This window comes from Ipomoea triloba, chromosome 7, assembly GCF_003576645.1.
Source record: "Ipomoea triloba cultivar NCNSP0323 chromosome 7, ASM357664v1".
NCBI classification, from domain to species: Eukaryota; Viridiplantae; Streptophyta; class Magnoliopsida; order Solanales; family Convolvulaceae; genus Ipomoea; species Ipomoea triloba.
This window is the reverse complement of record NC_044922.1, coordinates 24,602,945-24,625,838: the sequence shown is the minus strand read 5'-3', so window position 1 is coordinate 24,625,838 and position 22,894 is coordinate 24,602,945. Positions and strand designations below refer to the sequence as shown.

The window sequence follows — 22,894 nt, the reverse complement described above, 5'->3', positions numbered from 1 at the left end:
CTTTTATTAAATTTTTCAAACTATATTGAATTGTTATTTTGGAGCAAATAAGCCTTTTAACCTATTTGTAACCTATAATTGCAGGTCACTAGAATTTTGGTCAATTCTAGCGAACCTTCAACCAACTAGAATTTCGGCCAACTGGTTGCCATCTCCGTCAACAGGAGATGGCGGCCAACTTGGTCGCCTTTCCAATGCTGAAGAAGGGGACCAAGTTGGTCACCTTCTGCACGGCCGGCCAGAGAAGGCGACCAGCCTTCTCTCGGCGGATGCGACCGACCAGTCGTTGATGGTTTGACTTGTTCGCCCGAGTTCGCCGAAACTCTAATTAACCTGCAATTACATATCACAAATATGTTAGATGGTTTATTTGCTTTAAAATAACAAGTTTGATGGCCTAATTTGAGATTTTTGAAATTGAATAGCCTAATTGCACAATTCATTATAGTTTGAGGGTACATTTGACCCTTATCCCAATTTTCTTTTATAAATCATATTTAGCGATTTTACTGATTATATTTGGTGCTAAAAGGATAACCAGCCATCTGAATCCAACTTTGGAATTGGAATCTGAATTCCAAATTCTACCAAGCCGCGGCTAATATTGGAGTTAAAGCTTGGCAGTGAGTTCTTCTCCTATTTTCTCGTTCTTCTTATACATGCACACATAGAAAAGTTGTGGTGCTACCATGATGTTTTAGAGAGAAAATCGAAAGCAGAGAACCGATCAGCACGAGCAGAACATCATCGCCCAACATGCAAACAATTTCTTGGATCTGGAACACGGCTTTTCGTCATATTCCCCACAGACGGCGTCATTTTGATAGTGTTAATTATCTCATGTATTCCCATTTTGATAGTGTTAAGTATCTCATGTATTCTCACACACAGAATACATATAGAAGTTGTATGTAAAGCAGGATCTAGATCCCAAATGTAGCCCCTAATTCATCTCTTTTATTGATTGTTCTAGAACCATTTAGAGGGAGGGAAGAGCTTAGTCCTAAGGGTGTTTCCAGAGAGAAGGAGGGAAGGGAAAAGTCCCTTAATCAAAGGGTCAAATGCCATTTATACAGGCCTAGATGTTGACATGCTGGTTTTGACTTTTACCCGAATTGATTTACTTTTACCCAACTACACAAACGGGTACATGGGCATATAGGGAAGGCACAACCGAGGAATATTCCCTATCACCCATGATGCCAAGTCTCAAACTGGTTTTGTTTTGTTTTACCCCCATTGTACTGTATGAGGACAATAAAGCTTGTGTTGCACAAAATAATAAATGGGTATGTTTAAGAATATTTGACAAGATATATAGTGTCAATATTCAACCCACATGAGCTCCAAAAAAATTACAAGATTATTATACAAAATGTTAACTCTAGTGACAATCTTGAAGATTGTACCATATTCCTTTTCTAATACATTCTTTTTGAACAATATTTTTATTATATTAGAACATGTAGACTTTTAAGATTGTTATCTTTAGGGGAAGTGGCATTTACTTGAATCTATCTTGAAAACTGAACTTGAATCAATCTTGAAGATTAGACTTGACCTTAAGATTGGGTCTTAAAGATCAACAGCTGTACTCTTTCTACAATACATGAATGCATACATATCATGTACTCTTTTCTTTATTAGGTTTTTCTCATTGGATTTTTTCTAGTGTGATTTTTAACAAGCCAAGAGTATGATAAAAGTAATGTCAAAAATGGAAAGTTGCAAATAAATAGGCAAACACCAAAATTCTGAAGATTATGCCATGAATGGTTATGGATGTACTTTTTTCCCTTAATTAAGTTTTTTCCTACATGATTTTCTTAGTTAAGGTTTTTAATGAGACAACTGAAACAACATATGAACTATACATATATCATGTACTCTTTTCTCGTCTAAATTTTTCCCACAGGATTTTTCTATCAAGCTTTTAACGAGGCATAATTATGGTATGATAATGTCCAAAGGGAAGTGTTGTAAAGATAAATTATTATGGACATTATAGGCATTCAATATATATAACGGTCGCAGCACTATGCTCACTATTATTATTTTTAGTTACAAATTATTATATATGTTGTATCATTTGTACAAATGAAAATGTTGGAATAAAGATATTGAACTTATACCTTGTCTCTCTCTCTATTCTACTTTATTTTTCATTAGACAATCTGCGCGATTCCAATCCTTTCTATAATCCGTTTTACCGCGGAGCGCTACTGACTAAAGGGAATCAAATTATAACACTAACGAAATTTTTTATAACCTTGCAAGGGAATTTGTTATTCCAATTTTGGGTTTTTCCTACAATTTTATCACGAACCCATCCAGTATCTCAGTTTTCCTTCCCACTAAGGATGGTAGGCTATTTTCCTTGAAGGTGTCAATTATACTATTCTTGTTCAATCCATTTGATTGAAGCTGAATAATAGGTGGAAATGTGGAATCATATGAATTCTTTTTTTCTTTTAAATTTCCCTTTAAAGTTATGCAATGATATTGGTCCATTCATTAAGTAAAATATAAAAGTTTCATTACCTCGAATGAAGCCAGAGTGAAGCCTATGAATCTATGATCTTCGATTTTTGTAGGTTGACCAATCCAAGGTAGTGAAAGTTATAGTGCAGTTACTGAAGGGTTTAGAGTAACCCACTGTATGGGTTTTTGTCTTGCATATTTTGTGAGCCGGCTTAGGGATTAAAAAAAGTTTTTTATAAATAATTATGCAAGGCACCATTAACCGATTGGTATAGTTTATCAGTTAATTTTGATTTATCACTATTAGTTGTTTGACCCTAAAAAAATCAATAAAAGTGTTTGTTAATTAACTTTTTGTAATTCCAAAATGATAAAATTCAAAAAACTATAGTAACTTTTTCAATTAACTTTTTAAGAAAAGAAATTATATCAAACAACTAAGTTAATAACTAATTTACCGAATATCTTTTACAATTGCTAATGTTAATATGGACAGGTACTACAACTAAGTATCTTTTTGTGGCCGAGTGACATCCGGTGTCCCGATTACCACTCTCATATGGATGATGAGAGTGGGTTCGAGTCTCAGTGGAGGCAACTGTTGACTCGTTGTGCTTCAATAGCTATGAACATATACTACATTGTAACAGGGTCGATAGTACTCTAAAAAAAACCATGACCTAAACTTTTTGGCTTCAGTAGAACCAAGGATGATTTTTTTTTCCTATCCTCCTAAGCCATGTCACAGACTCTCTTCCACACAAACAAAAACTTAAAAGAAAAAACCTGTTAAGGATGCTCTTATAAACGACATATACATGTATGAAGAGTAATGATTAATGAAACCTGCACAAGTTTCACTGTATAAATACTCGGTACTATTTCACTCAGCTGCCTCTTTGGCGTAGAAGCAGACTTTTTGGCGCAAATGCTACTTTATTTATCATTAACACCTTCAAAACTCCATGGCATTAGCTGACCAAGAATAGATGTAACCAAAATAATGCTATTTAGCAGAAAGGGGGAGGAGGAGCGGGAACTTAAGATAAAATGCAAAAAGGCTATAATTTGACAGAGCTGTCTCAATTCTAAGCGCACCATTTCCTTCTTCACATGCACAACTCACGGTTGTCGAAAATTTCCCATCCATCCTCCACAAGAGCTTTACAATTATTTCGGGTTTCCTCTGCAGATGTGCTGTCCATCTTCTGCCGTCCTGACAAATTAGTTTGGTCAGCAGCTACTTGGTCTGAATCAGGTACCACACTTTTCAAGGATGAGCTTGAAGATGCTAAAATGCAGCTTGTCTGACTGGAAGAAAGCGATTTGCTGAGTGGAACACGATCATCAAACTTCTCTTTTAGCAACCTCACATCTTGACATATAACTGATATCTCTCCTCTGCAAAACAGAATGCAAAAACAGCTCGGCATCCATGAAAAATCCCTATACAGATCTCCAAGTGCAGAAAAAATTGAGTAAAAAAACGCAGATAATAATCCAAGGCTCCTATCAGTTATGTTCATATTCTTAATCAACATCACCCGAGCCCACACCTTTAGTGCTGGACAAGGTAACTGAACAGCCATCCTGCACAAAATTTGGAGTTTTAGTGGATAAAAACACTTACTGCAACATATCTACAATGCGTCCACGATCAACAAGAAACTCCTGTAACTGAAATTAAAGAATAAGAGTGTTGGATGAAGAGATTAGATATTTTATTCTTTAGAAAATGCCCCAATCAAGCATTGTAACACTCCAAATTCATGCACAAACACACGCAAATATATGCAGGGTTTTTACCTTGGCATTTTCTTCTGCCTCTCGCTTCAAAATGTTTGAATCTTGCACAACTTTCTCCATAATGAGTTCTTGCTCAACCAGTGCTTTCCGTGCAAGCTCTTCCTTTTGCAACTTCTCTTGTTCAGCAGCTTCCCTCTCTCTCTCGGCAGCATCTAGTCGTACTTCAAGAGTTTGGCGCATCTATATTGAAAGATGTTATAAAAGCAGGTAAAAGGATATCACACTGCTAGTATATACTCATCAAATTCTATAAAAAGTACGCATACTCATAAGTAATATTAACTTAAGTTATACAGAAGTTCTGACAAGACCCCAATAAACGAACCCAGCAGAATAACAAGCTAGTTCTTTTATCCTAACAAAATATTCTTCCAACAACACAACAGGAGTAGAAACATAGGAAAGAATCCAAACTATAAAAGGGAAAAAGGTGTCATCTCGACACAACAAAAATTTCATCACCTCATCAAGAATAGCAAGAGATTTATCCCTTTCATCTGCCAAGTTGAGAAGGCGAGACTGGAGCTCTTTCACTTCAGTAGCCAGGATAGCCTTCTCACCATACACTTCTCCAGCATGCTGCAACAACCCAAAAAAAATAATTTTAAAAAGGTGCAATTCTTCAAAATCGGAAGAAATTAAACACAGTATCGTATCAGCAAGACTTCATTTTGTTAGAAATGGAAAGCAACCATGTCATTTGCTTCCTTAGCATGTTTCAGCATTTCTTTCAAGTCCTCCACTCTTTTAAGTATATCCAGTCCCCCAATAGCAGCTTCCTCCTTTGCCTGTTCTGCAGCTTTCTCTTGAAGTTCAACTTCCCTCATTAAGCTGATAAGGGACTCCATAGCAGCAAACATGGTTTTCTGCAAAATTTTGATTTTAGATTTTGGACTTTCTGCCATTAAATCATCAGATTTGCAACCACTCAATTATCAGTATATATGCTTTGCAGAAAGCATCTGGGAAAATTAAGACTATGCATTGCAACACTCAAAATCTACTCTGACAAATGAGAAACAGGTACTTGATGCAAGGTCAAAATTACAACACCTTACCTTGTTAGATCTTGCTTCAGCAATTATATCCTCAAGAAGATCAATTCTACAAATTTGACCAGAACGGGTAACTATAGAATTAGCGATAGGTTCCATGTCAGCATTAAGCAATTCGCTGGTATCAGAGACAACATTAATAAAACCATTTAGTACTGTTGCTTCAGGAAGAACATTTTCCATTCCTGCTTCAACAACCAGCCCTGCATTGCTCTCACGAGCTTGAATGTTTGATGAAGCATGATCCAAAGAATCACTATACAAGGATTTTTCATTGCATGTATCTTTATGTGTGGTGCTGCTATCTCCATGAATTGCAAGGCCATTGATCTCAACAGGCACATTCAAATATTCCGGACTTTCTTCAGGAAGATTAGAAGCAGAAGTTTCTAGCGATTCAGAGAATTCACATTTATCACCATAGTCATCTTTACCAGCACATTTTTCATGTACATCACAAGCAGGTTCTTGAGTTCCAGAAGATTCACATTTATCAGCATTGGAACTTTCAGCAGCAACTTCAGGATTTGACTTAAAGGATGTGATATTAGAAGATAAACCAGGACAAACTCTGACACTACTTTCACGAGTCTCAAAGGAGATCAAATTGCCACTTATACTGCCTTCAAGTACATCTTGTTGTTCAATTGCATTGGAAGCTTGATGGTATTGACCTGGTTGGCCTTGCTCACATATAGCATCATAGGATGACAAGTCATTTTGCTTTTCATTACAAGATGTTGCAGTTGATGATGCATTTTTTAGTGAAACATCATTTTTCGGGAAAGTTTCACTTAAATCCACAGCAGCTGATGAAACCAAAATGGTCAAGTTAATTACTTTCAACAAAAATTCCAGGAAAAAAAAAAAAAAACACTCTGAATTTGGATCAGCAAGGTAAAATAATCATCCACCAAATAGTAGACAGCATTTGGACAAAAACAAGCCTTACCAAAAGATGATTGTGCTAAAGCCCCATTCTTAGGGGATGAAGCAGGTAGTGGTTTGGATCTCTCTGTCAAAAAAGGGATAACTTCTGTAAGAACAACCTCAACAGCTGCATCAGGATCCTTACAGTGTTCAATAGCAACAGCCCTTAGAACCCGAGAATCAACCTGTTTCAAGTAATGAGAAGATCAGGTAAAGTTTTTCCTTCACTGCATATGATTGGTTACAAAGAATAGTCACAAATACAATCTTTTGAATGAAGGGAAACTAGTTCTAATTTTAGCAAAAGGATGAGAGGCAATTTCAGGAAAATAATGTTCTTATAATTTAAATTAAAGTTCACCCTCAACACACACCATGGTACCAAACCTAGGGTCACATAAACAGAGGAATTAGTTAAACTTGCATAGATTTTAGAGCAAAGAAACAAAAACCAGTTAAAATTAAGTACAGCTGGCATAGTGTAACAAGAAACTTTTCATAGTGAGCATACCTCGGGGAAAACCTCCTGCAAAGAGCTATATACTTTTTTGAATCCCATCTTAAATAATTACAAATTCAACTCTGCATAATTGTAAAAGATAAACATAAGTATGAAAATGTCAACTCAAAATTGGCACAGAAAACACCCTAAGAAGAGGTGAGAAACAGTCAAACAGACCAAACAATTAACAGAAAGCTGAGCCGAATTCTCAACATGTACAATATGTCTCAAACCCTAACACTCCACATATGAGAAAGCAGGAACAAAAATAAGAAATTCAAAATGTTGACAACAGACAGAGCCAAATTATCAACACAGAGGTCTTTAAAAGTCGAAATGAAACAGCCCAAATAATTAACAAAATAAAAATTATCAACACATGAAAATTTGCAATCACTACTGCTCAGACACAAAGTCCAAAACCCTACAATCCGGCGTACTGAATTGTGCCAACGAAGTGGAAAAAACAATCATAAATTTAAAAACTTCATACAAAACAGAGACGAATACACATCGGTGAAAGAGGCGTTGTCTTGTAATAGTAAAAAGCCGATCAGAAAACCTTTTCAGTTATTCTGTACGTATAAATCCGCAAACATGCAACGAAAAAGAAAAGGCTTCAGAATGCGAAGCGACGATGGCATACGAAACCCTAGGGGATGATGGGTTCAATTGAAATTGAAGCTGAGAGACAGCGAGTGTGATGAAATCCCATACCTATGCATATAATTCAGTATATGCGTAAACTCGCGAGAATCAGTACGCAGAGAGAATAAGGAGTGGCTGTGGCGTAGGGTAGTGTGTGAAGGGCAAGACGATGATGATATTGATGAGTGTATAGAAAGATGCGTATTTGCAGTATCCGTTTGGAGATGGAGACTTTAGAAGTGGTATTATTATACTCATGTTTTGGGGAAAAAAACTATTATTTAAAATTTCTAAATTTTACAGCTTATAAGAGTCCATGCCGTTCTGTCTTCCACCCATTATCACAACAGAAATTTACGATTTTGTTGCTTCATAACAAAATTCAAATGTAAAGATAATGTTACGAGTTATACGTGACCCGTGGGACTAGTCAATCAAACGCAATTGATATACCAAGTTTATATTGCATTATGAATCTTGATACAAAAGTTATTTATTTTCAGTTAACACATTATGTATTGATAGCATGTAAGCAAATAACTTGATAATTACTTACATATAATATGATAGTTACAGATACATAAATTGTCAACAGGTACAGAGTGTATCAACTACATATACTTTGAATGTTATTTTTGGATCAAGATATATAATACAAGGTAGACTCTGATCCAGGTATAATTTGTCAATCAAAAGGTGTTGGCCACATGATAACTCAAACAAATTTTAATAACTTGTGTTGATTTTATGACTGTTGGACAGTCAACGGTTGTGTTCGCCAGCTATTGACTGTCAAATCAACACAAGTTATTAAAATTTATTTTTGAGTTATCAAAGTTATAATTAATGTATAAGGTAATAAAAATATTAATTTTGATTGCTAAATTGTTGAAGTGTAACACTCTCGTAGCATAATTTAATTTTTAGTGATTATATAGTAGTACTATCGAAATCTGCTATACTTTCTCAATCTATTAAAGTACAAAAAGTATATAAAAAATAAAATAAAATAAAAAGCACAAAAAGTCAATATCGTCTCTATTGAAACTCGATCTCATAACCTCCCACATGGAGGAATCATTACATGCTATCGGAGCATAAGATACTTGTCGAATAGAGTAAATATTAATAATACTAAAAAAATAATTTCAGTGAAAAGAGTTTTTTGAATACTATTGTCTTGGTTACAATGTATTATCTGTTCATAGCTATTTTCTCAACTAAATGAAGCAGAAAGAGCCAATATCGCTTCCACTAAAGCTCGAACTCATTCCCTCTTATATTGGATGCAATTGGATGCCACTAAATAAAAAGATCAAGAGTTTGAGTCGCATGAAATAATTATTGTAACCACTTGTATCAAAAGGCATTAAAAAGGGAATAAAAATATTACAGTATTCTCTGTGAAATGGCGGCGGCAACGGAGGCTTAAATGCTAAAATGTGAATCAACGACAACACAGGGGTAAAAGAGGAATATCACATGACTTAGTCTAGTGAATTTTCTTGGAGAAGGGTCCAAATGTCCAATGCAATAATGACTCGATAGGCTGTACAGCGTCAGGTTGGAATTTTTATTTTTTTATTAATTCAAGTTTTCCTAGTTAACTTGAATTGTATCATAGATTTTAGGAATAAGGTACCAATAAATCATTGAATTATTTAAGAAACATTAGTTAAGTTATCAAATTCAAATAAGTTTCAAAAACATCCATAAATTATTTGGGAAATAGTAATTAAGTCACATTTCTCAAATAAACTCCAAAAATATCCACAAATTCAGAAAAAGAAGCAATTAGTATTTATGACTAACATTGTTTTGATAAGATACAAATAAATCATTAAACTATTTAGTATCAGTGTTTACACTTGATCTGACATGTAGTGACATTGAGTAACTTTCATCTCGAAAGTGAATTATCTCTTAAACTCATTGAGCAAATAAAGTTTTGAACTCGGGTCCATACATCAACTCTAAATATGCAGGTTATGCGAAGTCAAACTCTTTAACCTTTCCGATGATATTTACTTAGTTGATCAATAAATCCTTTGCACTCTTGTGAGTGTATCTGTTAGATTTGTCTCAGAGTAGACCAATATTTATTATTTAAATACTGAATTATTAATAACATTTTATGTTCATTCTCATAGATTTGTGTAAGTCTTTTCATGGTTTTGTTTGACCACGAGAGTCGTATCCATCATGAATTTCTCACCTCACGGACTTTTAAACTCATCCCCCTTAATGTGTCAATGATTACCTTTCGATTTAGATCTTTTTGTGAGATAATCTGCAATATTCCTCTCAGATTTCACATATTCTAATGTGATTACCTCGTTCACAATCAAATGTCGTACATACTCATGTTTGATTCTTATGTGTCTTCTCTTTTCATTATAGACACTATTTTTTGTTACACAAATAGCAAGGGGTGAGCATCGATTGATGTCAGTCGATTTTTGATTAATAACCGAAAATTTAACCTAAACTTTCATAAACGATCGAAAATCGACCGATCAACATTCATAATTGAAATAACCGAAACTGACAGTTTTTGGTCAGTTTCAGTCAATTAAATATAACCAAACTTTTTTAGTAAGATAGTTAAATTTATTTTATTTATTTGACTAATGCTAAAACAATAAATTATTAAAGGAAAAACAATATCTTACTATTTTTTCAAAAAAAAATATCTTACTATTTATAATCAATTAAAATCAATGTCCTCGAGTACAATGTACAATAGTAGTTTAGTGCGGTAAATGTGTAAAATGTGAGGTATATTTGTAAATATATTTTTAAATGCATAAATAAAAATTTGTACTGGTTTCAATTTTATATACTGTAAAAAATATAGTGATATGTGAAAGTCAGAGTAATTAAGAAATAAGAACTTATATTGCTTTTACAAATTTTTTTATTTTTCAATTAGAACTAACAATAAAACAAGTCCTAAGATTTGTTTTTTTCACTGTTGCAAAAATCCTCCGCCTAGGCGCTATGTGCCCCTAGACCGATGTGAATTGCTCCATAGGCGTATGCCTAGCGCCTAACTCGGCCGACTTGGTCGAGTTGGCAACCGACTCAACCGAATTTGGCCGAGTTAACTCGCACAACTCGATAGAGTTAGCCGAGTTAACTCAAGCAAGTCGGCATTGTTAATTTTTTTTTTATATTTATATATATTTAAATTTATTTATTTATATAAGTAAGACATGTAAGAGATATATATAATATATATGATATAATATATGACATACACCCACACATGTATTATTTTTTTAGTTTTATAGGTCGCCACCTATGTACCGCATAGGCACCGCCTAGACTGCTTAGGCGCTAGCCGCTAGTCTACCGCCCGACTAGCGCCTAGCGCCTACTGCAATCATGTTTTTTTTTTTAAATAAACATGTTATTTATACATTATATGGTTAACAAATGACAATCCAATAAGTGATTAAAATTAATGTGATAGACTATGGACTTGCAAAATGTAAATGAGATGAAGTTATATATATTTTTTTGCTTTAGATTAACCTTCGGTAAGTCGGTCGGTTTTCGATTTTCTATTGAAAAACTGATAACCGACTGAAAAATCGAAATAACCGAATTTTTTTTACCTTAATAATCGAAATCGAACCAAAAATTGAAATATTTGGGCGGTTTGATTTTTTTGCTCACCCTTACAAATAGCAGTTTGTGAATCACAATGTATAGGCATAGATGGCGTTGGACACCTCCACATTAGCACGTCTACCAGTAGGTTTATTAGCCACACATCTTAGCCTGCTAGATCATGGGTTATGAATTCGCCTTCCATAGTTGGTCTAGCTATATATGATTGTTTAGTTGATTCCCACAATATCTTCGCACATAGTTAACACATATCCACGGGTGTAGCTGACATCTTCGCATCACAATATCCTTCCACGACTATAGGAAATCTAGCATAATGAATTGAAGCCCCTACTCCAGGTGCCTTTGAGGTACCGCAACACCCGTCTTAGTGCATTTCAATTGGTTTCACTTAGATTGTGGCTATAGCAACTAAGTCTATTCCTCAACAAGAGCAATATCAAATCTAGTGTAATTCATTAGAATTTAAAACATTAGGGGTGTGTTTGGTTCGCACATGGGAATCGGAATCGGTATGGGTATCAAATACTTGGTAATAGTAATGAGTTTTGGTGAAAGTATTTTGCATGTTTGGTAATAGGGTGGAATGGGAATGATTATTAATAGTTGGAGAAGAAATGAGAAAGGGAAATGAAATCCTTATTTCATTAGGGTATGAGTTTTCCAATTAGGGTGCGTTTGGAAAGCAGGAAAGTGACTTCTGAAAAATGAGTTATTTTCCAGAAAATGAGTTCATTTTCCGTGTTTAGATGTACTCCGGAAAACTGTCTTTGGGTGTTTGGTTCATTTTTCGGAAAATGAGTGGAAAATGAGTAGAAAAATATAATTATATATTTTTATTATTTTATTTAAAATATAAAAATATATAAACTAATAATATTTATTTTAAATAAATAAATTAATTAATTAAAAAAAAGGACGGCGGCTGCCCGGTTTCCGGCAGAAACCAGACCGCCTCCTCGCTATGGAGCCTTGTTCCCATTTCCGGAAATGTCCGGAAGTTGTTTTCCGGAATTTTGCATTGATTTTTCGTGGTCAACGGAAAATGTTTTCCGCTGACCACGTTTTCCTGCGGTTGCCAAACACACGAAGCCTGGAAAACCTATCAACCAAACAATAACAATCACTTTGATACCCATACAATGGCTAAACCTACCAACCAAACACACCTTAGATTCCCAATTATTTTTTCATATTCTTATTCAGACACACTAATCTATAGATTTCTTGATAATTTTACATTACGATCATATGGTATTTTAGTCAATGTCACATCAAAGCTATCAAATTTTTTTTTTTTGAACAACAGCTATCAAATTTCTTCAATAGTTTTTCGTGTAATTACTTTGTGATAATGTGTAACCATTTTCACTTTTTGTGACTTTTACCCCAAGTATAACATCGGTTTCATCCAAGTACTTCATGTCAAAGTTATCACATAATATTGTTCTAGTCTCTTTTATTACATCAATACTTGAACTAAAAATTAGCACACCATCTACATAGAAACATATAAGAATGATACACTCTCATTTGTACCTATTTTACTTGTGTTTTTATGTAGGTTTTATAGTTAATTGTGTGATAAAATGTTGTGTCCAATGCTTATTTCCTTGTTTTCATATTTTAAATGGTATAATGCTTGGTTTAGATGTTTTTGATGTGTTTAGAAGTGCATTAGAACTATTTGGGAGCAAAAGCCAATTCAAAGGAGCCAAAGAGTTGTAATTCCCGCTACCATGGCGACATCTTGGTAATCGGACCATATCTCTTCCTATGAATATCCAAATGAGATGATTCTTGAGCCATTGGAAATAAGACTTCAAGGGCTACAATTGTTATGAAGACATTAAAGTGTGATTCTAAAGGTAAAAGGGTCAAAATCAGGCTGCAAGTTGGAGCTTCGTCACAGGCGGATTCTCGCCGTGGCGAGCTTCATTCTCGCCGTGGCGAGAATCCCAAATTTTGGGCAGTGACGCTCTCGCCGCGGCGAGAATTAGGCTCGCCGCGGCGAGAGTTGCAGATCTGCGATTTTGCAGTTCTTTGAATTGCCATTTTTGCCCCCCATTCTCCACCCACTATAAAAGCATCACTTCCTATCAACCCTAACAAGCTTGGCTGCGGATTTGGACCAAAAATGAGAGCAAGGAAGAAGATTTGAAGCAACAACAAGAGAAGAGAAGAGCTTGGAGGCATCATTCGGGAGAATTTCTTCCTCTCTTTTCTATTTTAAAGCTTTATTGTATATTTGTTGAATTTATTTTAGCCATGATAGGCTAAGCTTTCCTTTGGGATTTTTGGATTGATAAGTGTTTATGAACCTATGTGCCTAGTTCTTTAATTGCTTGAATGAAATATCTATTTGGGTTTATTACTTGTGTTGTAATTGTGGCTTAATTTCTTGATGCTTGTAGTTAAGCATCCTAATTACTTGTTTCATTGCTAAATTTGTCTATGAATTAGAGCACCCACAATTGCACTTGATTCTTGTACCTCGAGAGAGGACATGTTGATTAGGGGATTTATTGTGAATAGCTCACGAGAGTGAGTATTCCAATTGTGAATAGCCCACGAGAGTGGGTATTTCATTTATTGCTTGTTCTTGCTTATGCGTTGTGAATAGCTCACGAGAGTGAGTATTCCAATTACCTTATTTTGGGTTTGAATTACGAGAGTAATCTTTCCCTTTTAGATTGCAATCATCCACACTTGTTGAACTCGAATGGTTATTTCACTTTAGATTGGCACTAGGTGATTAACACTTTGACAACCAAAAATCCCGCTCTTAATCTCTTGTATATAAAAGTCCGTTTGCCTTGCTTCATTTATTTTGTTTTCATAATTTTAGATAAATACCCATTGTTAGCGTTGGAATAGCTTCTCGTGAATTAATTAGTAACTAGTGCTTAATACCCCGCTTCCCTGTGGATCGATAACCCCGGAATACTCCGGGTATTTGTTTGTACATAAAAAGTCTACGACCAAAGAACAATATTAGACTCAATATCTTTAGAGTATACGCAGATATATGATCGCTTAACTGAGTAAGCTAGGTCTAATAATGTTTTATTAAAATTTTAATGTCATAATAATTTTCATATTAGAATGAATTAAGTCTTCTTAATGTAATATTGATAATCATTGATAAGTCGATAAAACTTATCTTATTTTTTGTTAAAAGTGACATAATTATAATATGATTACTGGTATTGTCAATTTGTTGACAAGTAATTAAAGAGATGGTCATCTGATTTTTGGGTTAGTACTCAATTTAGTCATCGACTTTCAATCCAACCAAAACACGTACATTGACTTTCATTTTTTACTACAAATAGTCTCCCGTTAAAATTGTTGTTAAATGGGTGTTAAATTTAGCAGTATTATTATCAAATCAATTAATATGATTATGATTACCTCTTTCAGCGAATTATGTCGTTTAATTTAATATGAATATGATCCATGGATTGCTCATTTAGCCTAATTTCATGCCTATGCCCAATCCAAGTATCCTTACACCATAAATTGTACGGAGTAATTGTTAAATAAATGCATTTTGGGAAAACTTCCTGTTGAGTTGGTTAGACAATTGACTTAATAACGACAAACTTCCAAGTTTGATTATTGGTAGGAGCTACTTATCGGTCTTTTTAGGTAGAGCCGATAAGCTATAGGCAACCTACCTAGGTCGGTTTAATTACCTCATTGTAGTATTTATCCTTTTAGGTCACGAGGTAGGTTTCATGCAGAACACACTTCTGGGTAACTGATGATGGCTTTCCTTAAATTTTTTAAAAAATAAATGTATTTTGACAATATTAAAAAACAATTCTCTCTCATAGATTTTAATTCAATAATAATTTTTGTTTTCAATATTTAATATTAATCTTGTTTCATTTGTCTCGATGAGATATTTAAAATGATATAATTTATATTTAATGATACAAACTTTAAATATAAGTATTTTTTTTTGTGTAACCCAAGGTTTCCACCGTCGGACACAGTGGCTAACCCTTCGTTGGAGTGTAGGCACCTCTATTGGGTGGGACAGCTGATTTGGAGATTTAAAGCTGCTCCATACCCAAAGTCAAGGATTGAATCCAAAAGATACAAATGAAACAAATAAAAGATATATTTGAAATTATTAAAATAAATAAAGACACAATGATAGTTTTATACCCCTCCTCCATTTGCCGCCGGTGAATAGTGATGCGCCATACCAGCGATAAAATTTTTGCCATTTTGTCACTAGTTGGAGTTCAAAAAAAATGGTAAAATGGCGGAATGATGTTCAAAATTATTAATTTGGTGTCCCCTTAAAGATGACCTTACTCTTTACTGACATATTCTAATTAAATAAAAAAAAAAAAAGTAAACCACTTTTGTTTTCTTCATGACTTCATCTAATAAAACAATAACACATAATAAAATTCTATTTCCTACTAGAACTGTAGAACACTTCTCATTTTCCACTTGAAAAATAAAAATTAATTAATACAGAGACTAAAATATTCATGAGACCTAAAAAAAAAACCAAAACAAATGTCCTCTTTTTCTTTTTTCCTTTTGTTTTTTGGTGTAGTACGGTGTTTGAGGAAGCAACCCCAAACAGCCTCCCGCGCGCTCTTTCTCTCTGATTGGATTCTTCTGCCATAGTTAGGGCACGATATCACTCATTTATCACATCACTTTGATCAAGTCTGTAATTCTTCCAAACCTCTTCAGCCATATCTCTAGAGTTGAAGCTAATTTATCAAAGCAATGAAGAAAAGCAGCAATAATAACTCCGATAAGGGTCGGACTTTACCCGTCGACCCAAATCTCCCTCGCTATCTCTGCCAAAACTGCCATAATTCCTTTTGCATAGTTGGCGTTGATTCTTATGCTGACAAGCTCTTCGGCGCCGACTCCTCCTCCTCCTCTTCATCTCGCTCCGGTTAGCCCCTCTTTGAATTGCCCTATTTCCGTGCATAAAAGATAAAAGATTCTGTTTATGGCTTTTTTTTTTTCTTTTTTTTTTTTCTTGTAATAAAGCATGTATTTTTCCTATTCGATTTGAGGCTGAGCCATGTTTGAGTCTTAAACCAGATCCCAATTTCCCACATCTAAATTCTTTGCTTATTCACATTTTGTTAATTTTATCATTCTCATCTTATTACTGTAGCCGATTCTTAGACAAAGAGCTCTCGTAATTAGTATTTTATAATTGCATAATTTGGATGGTGTTGAGGTTAAAAGCCAATTTTTTTTTCCTTTGAGTATTAACAAAATGGGGTAATTATGGGGCTGAAGTGTGTGCCTAGATATATGTGGGTTTAAGTGGAATCATCCCACTGTCTTTTATTTATTAAATATTGTAGAACAGTAGTAAGTTTTAGCTGAGCTTCTATATAATAACTTACTTTCCTTGGGTATTTGTGTTTACTAAAGCTTCTTGTTGAATGTTACTAACATTTTTTTAATATTCTATTTATATGCACATGAGGTTGTGTGTGCCTATGCTGGCTCAGGATGTTTGTTTATTAGAATATATGAGAATTTTGTGGTGCACTATATCATGGTAATTAATTCTTGATTTTTGGTCAGAATATTGTGAGTCTACACGAAAGTATTTATCAGTCTCAATGTTTAGTTTTGTTGCCATGGAATAACCCTGGTGGTATTTGCTAAATAAGCAGTTTATATGATTAATTGATGTTGGAGAATTGTGTTGTTGATCCAACCATTCTAAGGTGCATTAGTTATGCGTTTATGATATTCTTTTTCCTTGGCAATTGTAGAGGTTTTGCTGTTTCTTCTTGTCTTTAAGGGCACTTCTGAGTCTAAATTGATGCTAATCTGAACTGGACATGCAGCTATGCAGGGTTCTTCTATCCATGGAGCTGGCAGTGTAACAGGGTCTACGCGTATGGAGAATTCATTTGTTGTGTTACCCAAGCAAAGAAATCATGGGCTGGGGGTTCCTTCTCGCACTCGAGGAGTAACCAATCCACCCGATTCAAGCCAGTTTGGTAGGGCAATGGAAGAGTCTTTTGTGGTGTTGCCTCCACCAGCCGCTTCAGTGTATCAGTATGCGAGTGCATCTGATGGAACTGGAACCAATCTGCCATCACAAGAAGATGGACCTACCAGTGCCCCTATACAACCAAACAATTCAGGCTTTAATTCCACTATTACCATCCTAAAACGTGCCTTTGACATTGCCACAACACAAACCCAGGTTGAGCAGCCTTTATGTCTTGAATGCATGAGAGTGTTATCTGATAAACTTGATAAGGAGGTTGAAGATGTTAACAGGGATATAAAAGCATATGAAGCTTGTCTTCAGAGATTGGATGGTGAGGCAAGAAATGTTCTTACTGAGGCTGATTTTTTGAAGGAGAAACTAAAGGTGCTTGATCAACAATGATCAATAAAAAACTCTCTCATCTTCCTTGTACATGTTTTAGACAAAGATTATTGCAAGTGCAATGCTACCTGAAGTACATATTTTAGCATGCATATAAGTATATGGCATCTTTTTACATGGTCTTGATTACTGGAGGACTTTGTCAAAATAGCATCATTAGGTAAATCATAGATAAGAAATTAAGTAATTGATGGCTTTTCTTTTTGTGCATATGAACACACCGCAGTCCATCACGGTAAGAGTATCATAGTTTTTGGATTAGTGAATCTAGTGGGCATCACACTGTTGGCAATACAGTTTATAACCAACAACCTATCTTTGACAATTAGTGTCATGATGGGTTACTTCTGGAAAGTTTTTTCTTCTTGTCCCTGTTTCCTTTGATGCCTTAAAAAATATTATTATGATCATTTTCCCTTTAACACTGCTTTTAAGATTATGCAAAAGCTTAGTGAATGTCTCTTGCCAGCAGTCCAAAATATGCTTTGTTTATGTTGTGCTAAATTGGTCATTATGTTTGATATATATTTTTATTTTGTATTGCTATTCAAGATAGAAGAAGAAGAACGGCAACTTGAAGCGGCAATAGAAGAAACAGAGAAGCAATGTGCAGAAGTAACTGCTGAGCTAAAGGAACTTGAACTAAAATCTTCCCGCTTTAAGGAATTGGAGGAAAAGTAATCCCTGAAGAACTTGATTTGAATATTCTATTTGACTAGTTGTATTAAAGAGCTTATCTGTTTGGTTCTTGGTTGACATGATATTTTCATTTTTTTTTTTAAATTGTTAGTCTTGTTGTTTCATATGATCTTGTCTTTCCAGGTATTGGCTAGAATTCAACAACTTTCAGTTTCAGTTGATCTCTCATCAGGTTTCTCTAGTTATTTTTAATACCTTTTTGTTTTACAAATTCTTAATTCTTCTGCCCCATATTAGTGTATGCATCATTCTGATCTGCCATAAGGTCTTAATCTAGTTATTCTTCCTCATTTTTCACATTGTAATGGGATGATAGTTGTGCTACTGGCACGAGTCACCAGTTCCATAGTTCCTTATTGATCTATTTATGCTACTAGACTAACGGAACAAATCTTTTTATGTTGCTGGTGTGTTTAAGTTTTAAGAAATAAATTGTTGTCAACAGGAGGAGAGAGATGCAATTTTGGCTAAGACTGAAGTCTCACAAGCTCATTTAGAGTTGTTGAAGAGGACAAATGTACTTAATGATGCCTTCCCAATTGGACACGATGGTGAATTTGGAACAATTAATAACTTTCGCTTGGGAAGACTTCCTAAAATTCCAGTATGTAACTCAACACAATTTTCTCTGGGAGATGAATTTAATGACTTCTTTCTTTTTGAGCAGCATCCTACAATATGAAACCATAAATTTAATGTAAAATGTTTGGCCAGAGCCATTTAAAACTTTACCTTCTTTTTTCATGACAGTTAGAGATTTATATTAAAATGGATGTTGTTTTAGCATGTAGTACGATATTTGACACCCATAGAACCTGGATGACATTTGATTGTTTGACATATTTGTTGCTGCAGTTTATTTCCTTTTATAGATGTGTTTGTGTAGCTTCTTGTGGAAAGTCTACTTTTGTGTTCAATGTCTAAATATGCTTTTCTTTCCCTAGGATTTTTATTAATTTATCAGTTTTTTTTTTTTTTGGGAAAATGTCTAGGTTGAATGGGATGAGATAAATGCTGCATGGGGCCAAGCTTGCTTACTTCTCCATACGATGGCTCAATATTTTCGACCAAAGTTTCCGTATCCTTTCTACTGGTTTATATGTAAATCTGGTTGTTTCTTTTGAAAGTGTATCTATGTTGACATGTTGAACCAACCTTATTGAGCAAATGTAATGCCATTAACTGTTTATCACTAGATACCGGATAAAGATTCTTCCCATGGGAAGTTACCCTCGAATCATGGACACCAACAACAATACTTATGAGCTGTAAGTCAAAATACAAACACAACAACATTATTCTGGATAAGGTCTACCAAGTATTTATTTTTTTCTCAAAATTTTCTTTATTGTATGAGTGCACCCTGTCCAGAGCAACCATTTTTTTTTGGAAAAGAGATTGTAGAACACTTAGCAATAAAAGAGAATCGGCATGAGATGAATCAGATAATCATGCCTCTGCTTGACAGAATTTATAGACATTTTACATCTCTGAAGCCAGTTAAATTGTGTTTTGTTTCATTTTCAATATTATTACTTATTTCGCGCTGTTTGCTTTTATGATATGGTTGTTTTCATCATTTCATGTAATTGTGTTTGTTTATAGAATTGCATCCCAGATTTGTTCTTGAACCTTTTGCTTGTTCCAGATACCAACATTTTGATATCTATTTGTATTTATATTTTACAAACTAATGACTTTCCCCCTTTTTGAAGCTTTGGTCCAGTAAACCTGTTCTGGAGCACACGCTATGACAAAGCAATGACCTTGTTTTTAAATTGCCTTAAGGAGTTTGCTGAGTTTGCCAATGCTAAAGATAGAGAGAACAATATTCCTCCTGAAAAACGTTTTAGGCTTCCCTACAAGTAAGCCCCGCTTGAATCTTGAAGAACTTGATTCTGGATTTTTTTGGTCCTAATATAAAAGATTAAAAAAAGATGAGTAAATGCTTACTATTGATCACATTACATCATCACTTTCTGGGCATTAATTCATTTCTCTTTTTTGCAATTGAGAAATGACTTTTGCCAACATTCATCTCCTTTTTAAAATTTATGAAGTATGAAGCTGTGAATTCTCTATTGGAGGCTGACATGATACAGTTTCTTGAGTTTCTCTATCCCTCGTAACGTTAAGAGGTTTTTGAAGACGGTGAATAGTGGACACATTTCACGATCAGGGAATTGCACAAGTCTTAGGATATGATTATATGAACCTCTTTGTGATATCATTATTTTTGCATCTCTACCCTCTAAATGCTCAAAAACTCTGGATTTCATATAGCACGCGAATGCCAATGTTGGGTTTTAACTGTTTGTTTTGTTTTCACAGGATTGAAAATGACAAAGTAGAAAATTGCTCAATCACTCAAAGCTTTAACAAACAGGAGAATTGGACCAAAGCTCTCAAGTACACCCTCTGTAACTTGAAGTGGGTGCTATACTGGTTCGTAGGGAACACAAATTTCCAACCTCTTTCTGCCCCCGTCTCATCTCAAGCGGAAGTTCCAGCTGCAACTTCGATGTACAACAAAAGACCCGCTGATGCGAAATTACATCAATGAAAGCGCTTGCTGCCAAATAATACAATTCTATAACTAACCATATTGTATTTAGATAAATAGAGGAACAGGAAGGCCATCCTGTCCAGTTCAGAATTTGTAATTATATAACAATCTACCATCATGGGCTTCTTTAACTAAGGGGACTTGATATCAGTTCATTCTTATTGCATGTTAGCAGGTACAATACGATCTTCACTTTTTTCCTTGTTATTTCTCTTCTCTCCTCTTAGAAATTCAGTTCAATCTCCAGATTCCTGTCATTCTCTGTGGTTGAAGTCCAACATCCTTTGGCTCCGTATATCATCACTTCAGCGGAATCTGAGCTTCGAAACAATAAGATAGTGCGAATAGGAGTGTGTTTGGTTTGTACATGGGAATCGGAATCGGAATGGGCATCAAAGGCTTGGTAATGGTAATGAGTTTTGGAGAAAGTATTTTGCATGTTTGGTAGTATGGTAGAATCGTAATGATTACCAATATTGATGTTTGGTTGTGTATGATTACCCGACTACATAATGTTGTCAACATAGCCCCACCGTGCCTAGTGCCGGTGCCTTGCAACCTACAAGCTAGCTAGGTGACGCACAAACACTTCTCTACTACCTCTTCCCCCAAATCTTGGACAAATTATTGTGTGGCCACGGTCCAAAACAACGTCATTTTAACGTTTAAAAATCTCGTGCTTATATGTTTATATAATGAACTTTTTGGGGCAAGATAATATATTTTATGAGTTAGAATAATGTATTTTATGTGTTAGAATGAAATTTCTGTGGTAAGATAATGCATTTTATGAGTTAAAATAATGTACTTTATATGTTAGAATAATGTATTTTATGTGTTTTTGAACCATGGTTCACAGAATAATGATTGCAAATCTTGGGTTCTAGTCTTAAGTTTCAAGCCTCCTCGCAATTTGGCCCCATATATATTCCATTATGCTCTGCCCAATTTCACCTTAATAACCCCCTAGCCCACTAAAATTAATTGTGTTGGGCCACCAAGCCCCATCACAGGGCTATTTAAAGAAAAAGAAAATCAATTACAAATGATTTAAAAATTAGAATTCACAACAAGCTAACTAGTCACTAAAAAAAAAAGTGGTTGACAATCTCGACCACCTTGACCTATTGGTCACTGATGTTTAGATGCAATTTTGTAGAACCCAAAAGTAGTTTAAATTTTATTTATTTATTTATTTTTTACAATTTTTCAGTGGTAAAAAATAGTGTGATTTCCAAACCATGTGAGTAGGAGATAGTTGTATGAATTTCAAGTTATGAATAATTGTATCAAATAAATTTTTATGATGCATGTAATTTATATTACTCTGTATTATTTTACGATTTCAAACTTTTTTTTAATATCTTATTTTAACCAATATGGTTGGCGTGGTGGTTCAGCACCTTGTCCCTTAAGTATGAGGTTGGGGGTTCGATCCTCACCCATGTGAATGGAGCAAACCATTTGGCCAGTCCCCTACCACTTAGTGTGCTGACAGTAAAGCGAAAAGAACTGAAGTTAGTAACATAAAAGACTTGAAAAGCATCTAGTGAAGTAAGCCTCAAAAAGTATTGGAGAAAAAAGTAGTAAAATTAAGAAATGAAGATAGTTCAATAAAGTTGAAGAACACTCTCATATTACTGAAGTCATACATACCGAAGATAATCAGTGAAGTGACCAACAAAGAAGTAAAAGAAAAGCAAATTTCTTAGCCAAGTCTTCTAATTAAAAACTTCTTTGTATAACACTAAGAGCATCCACGTTAGACGTTAGTGCATTTTTTGTGATTTTTGCAATGTAGAAAAAACTGAGCATGAATTTTTGGCTAATGGGAGAGGAAGACTTTGAGTAAATTTTTTGCCTACAAGTGAAGGTTTTTTGTTAGAAAAAAAAAGTGTGCGCTTGAGCACATGGTCGCCCCAGCGGGCGTTTGTTCCACATGCACCTATTGGGGTGCTTTAGAGTGGCCACCAGCTGACAACCACTCTGAAATGAAGCTTGTATTATTTTTTTTAAGCTGGCCATTACAACGGCCAACTTCTTTTTATTTTTATTTTATTTTATTTTTTAAAAAGTTTTTCTTGTTTAATTTTGTTGTTAAATTTTTAAATTTTGAACAAAAATTGATGCAATATAAATGTAGTATTTAATTTTAATATTATTAG

At 34.6% G+C, this 22,894-nt stretch overlaps 2 protein-coding genes across 3 annotated transcripts; one reads left to right on the top strand and one right to left on the bottom strand.

The window, feature by feature from the left end:
* Positions 1 to 3,253: 3,253 nt before the first annotated feature.
* On the bottom strand, positions 3,254 to 7,660 carry LOC116025620. Of its 2 annotated transcripts, none has more exons than XM_031266921.1 (9): positions 7,492 to 7,659; positions 6,784 to 6,854; positions 6,295 to 6,457; positions 5,346 to 6,151; positions 4,980 to 5,153; positions 4,750 to 4,866; positions 4,288 to 4,467; positions 4,112 to 4,158; positions 3,254 to 3,882 (listed from the first exon to the last, which is right to left on the bottom strand). In XM_031266921.1, the coding sequence occupies exons 2-9, from the start codon at positions 6,829 to 6,831 to the stop codon at positions 3,591 to 3,593; spliced, it is 1,827 nt and encodes a 608-aa protein (XP_031122781.1). In that variant the 5' UTR covers positions 6,832 to 6,854; positions 7,492 to 7,659; the 3' UTR covers positions 3,254 to 3,590. The 2 variants fall into 2 exon arrangements, 1 of the variants encoding a protein (XP_031122781.1); XR_004099709.1 differs by having other exon boundaries at positions 3,769 to 3,882; positions 4,038 to 4,158; positions 7,492 to 7,660.
* A 7,962-nt stretch (positions 7,661 to 15,622) lies between these two features.
* On the top strand, positions 15,623 to 20,936 carry LOC116024814 (beclin-1-like protein). The gene is made up of 9 exons (XM_031265815.1): positions 15,623 to 15,991; positions 16,911 to 17,446; positions 18,017 to 18,141; positions 18,287 to 18,335; positions 18,609 to 18,767; positions 19,156 to 19,241; positions 19,360 to 19,431; positions 19,879 to 20,028; positions 20,495 to 20,936. Exons 1-9 carry the CDS (start codon positions 15,817 to 15,819, stop codon positions 20,724 to 20,726), a joined length of 1,584 nt encoding a protein of 527 aa, XP_031121675.1. The 5' UTR covers positions 15,623 to 15,816; the 3' UTR covers positions 20,727 to 20,936.
* Positions 20,937 to 22,894: the final 1,958 nt, after the last annotated feature.

Coding starts and splice junctions, on each gene's coding strand:
- LOC116025620 (XM_031266921.1), bottom strand. CDS start 6,831: ATGGGATTCAAAAAAGTATATAGCTCTTTGCAGGAGGTTTTCCCCGAG. Junction 6,152..6,294: donor TTTAGCACAATCATCTTTTG/GTAAGGCTTGTT, acceptor TGGTTTCATCAG/CTGCTGTGGATTTAAGTGAA. Junction 3,883..4,111: donor CGCATTGTAGATATGTTGCA/GTAAGTGTTTTT, acceptor TCTGTTTTGCAG/AGGAGAGATATCAGTTATAT.
- LOC116024814 (XM_031265815.1), top strand. CDS start 15,817: ATGAAGAAAAGCAGCAATAATAACTCCGATAAGGGTCGGACTTTACCC. Junction 15,992..16,910: donor CTCCTCTTCATCTCGCTCCG/GTTAGCCCCTCT, acceptor CTGGACATGCAG/CTATGCAGGGTTCTTCTATC. Junction 19,432..19,878: donor AACAACAATACTTATGAGCT/GTAAGTCAAAAT, acceptor CCCTTTTTGAAG/CTTTGGTCCAGTAAACCTGT.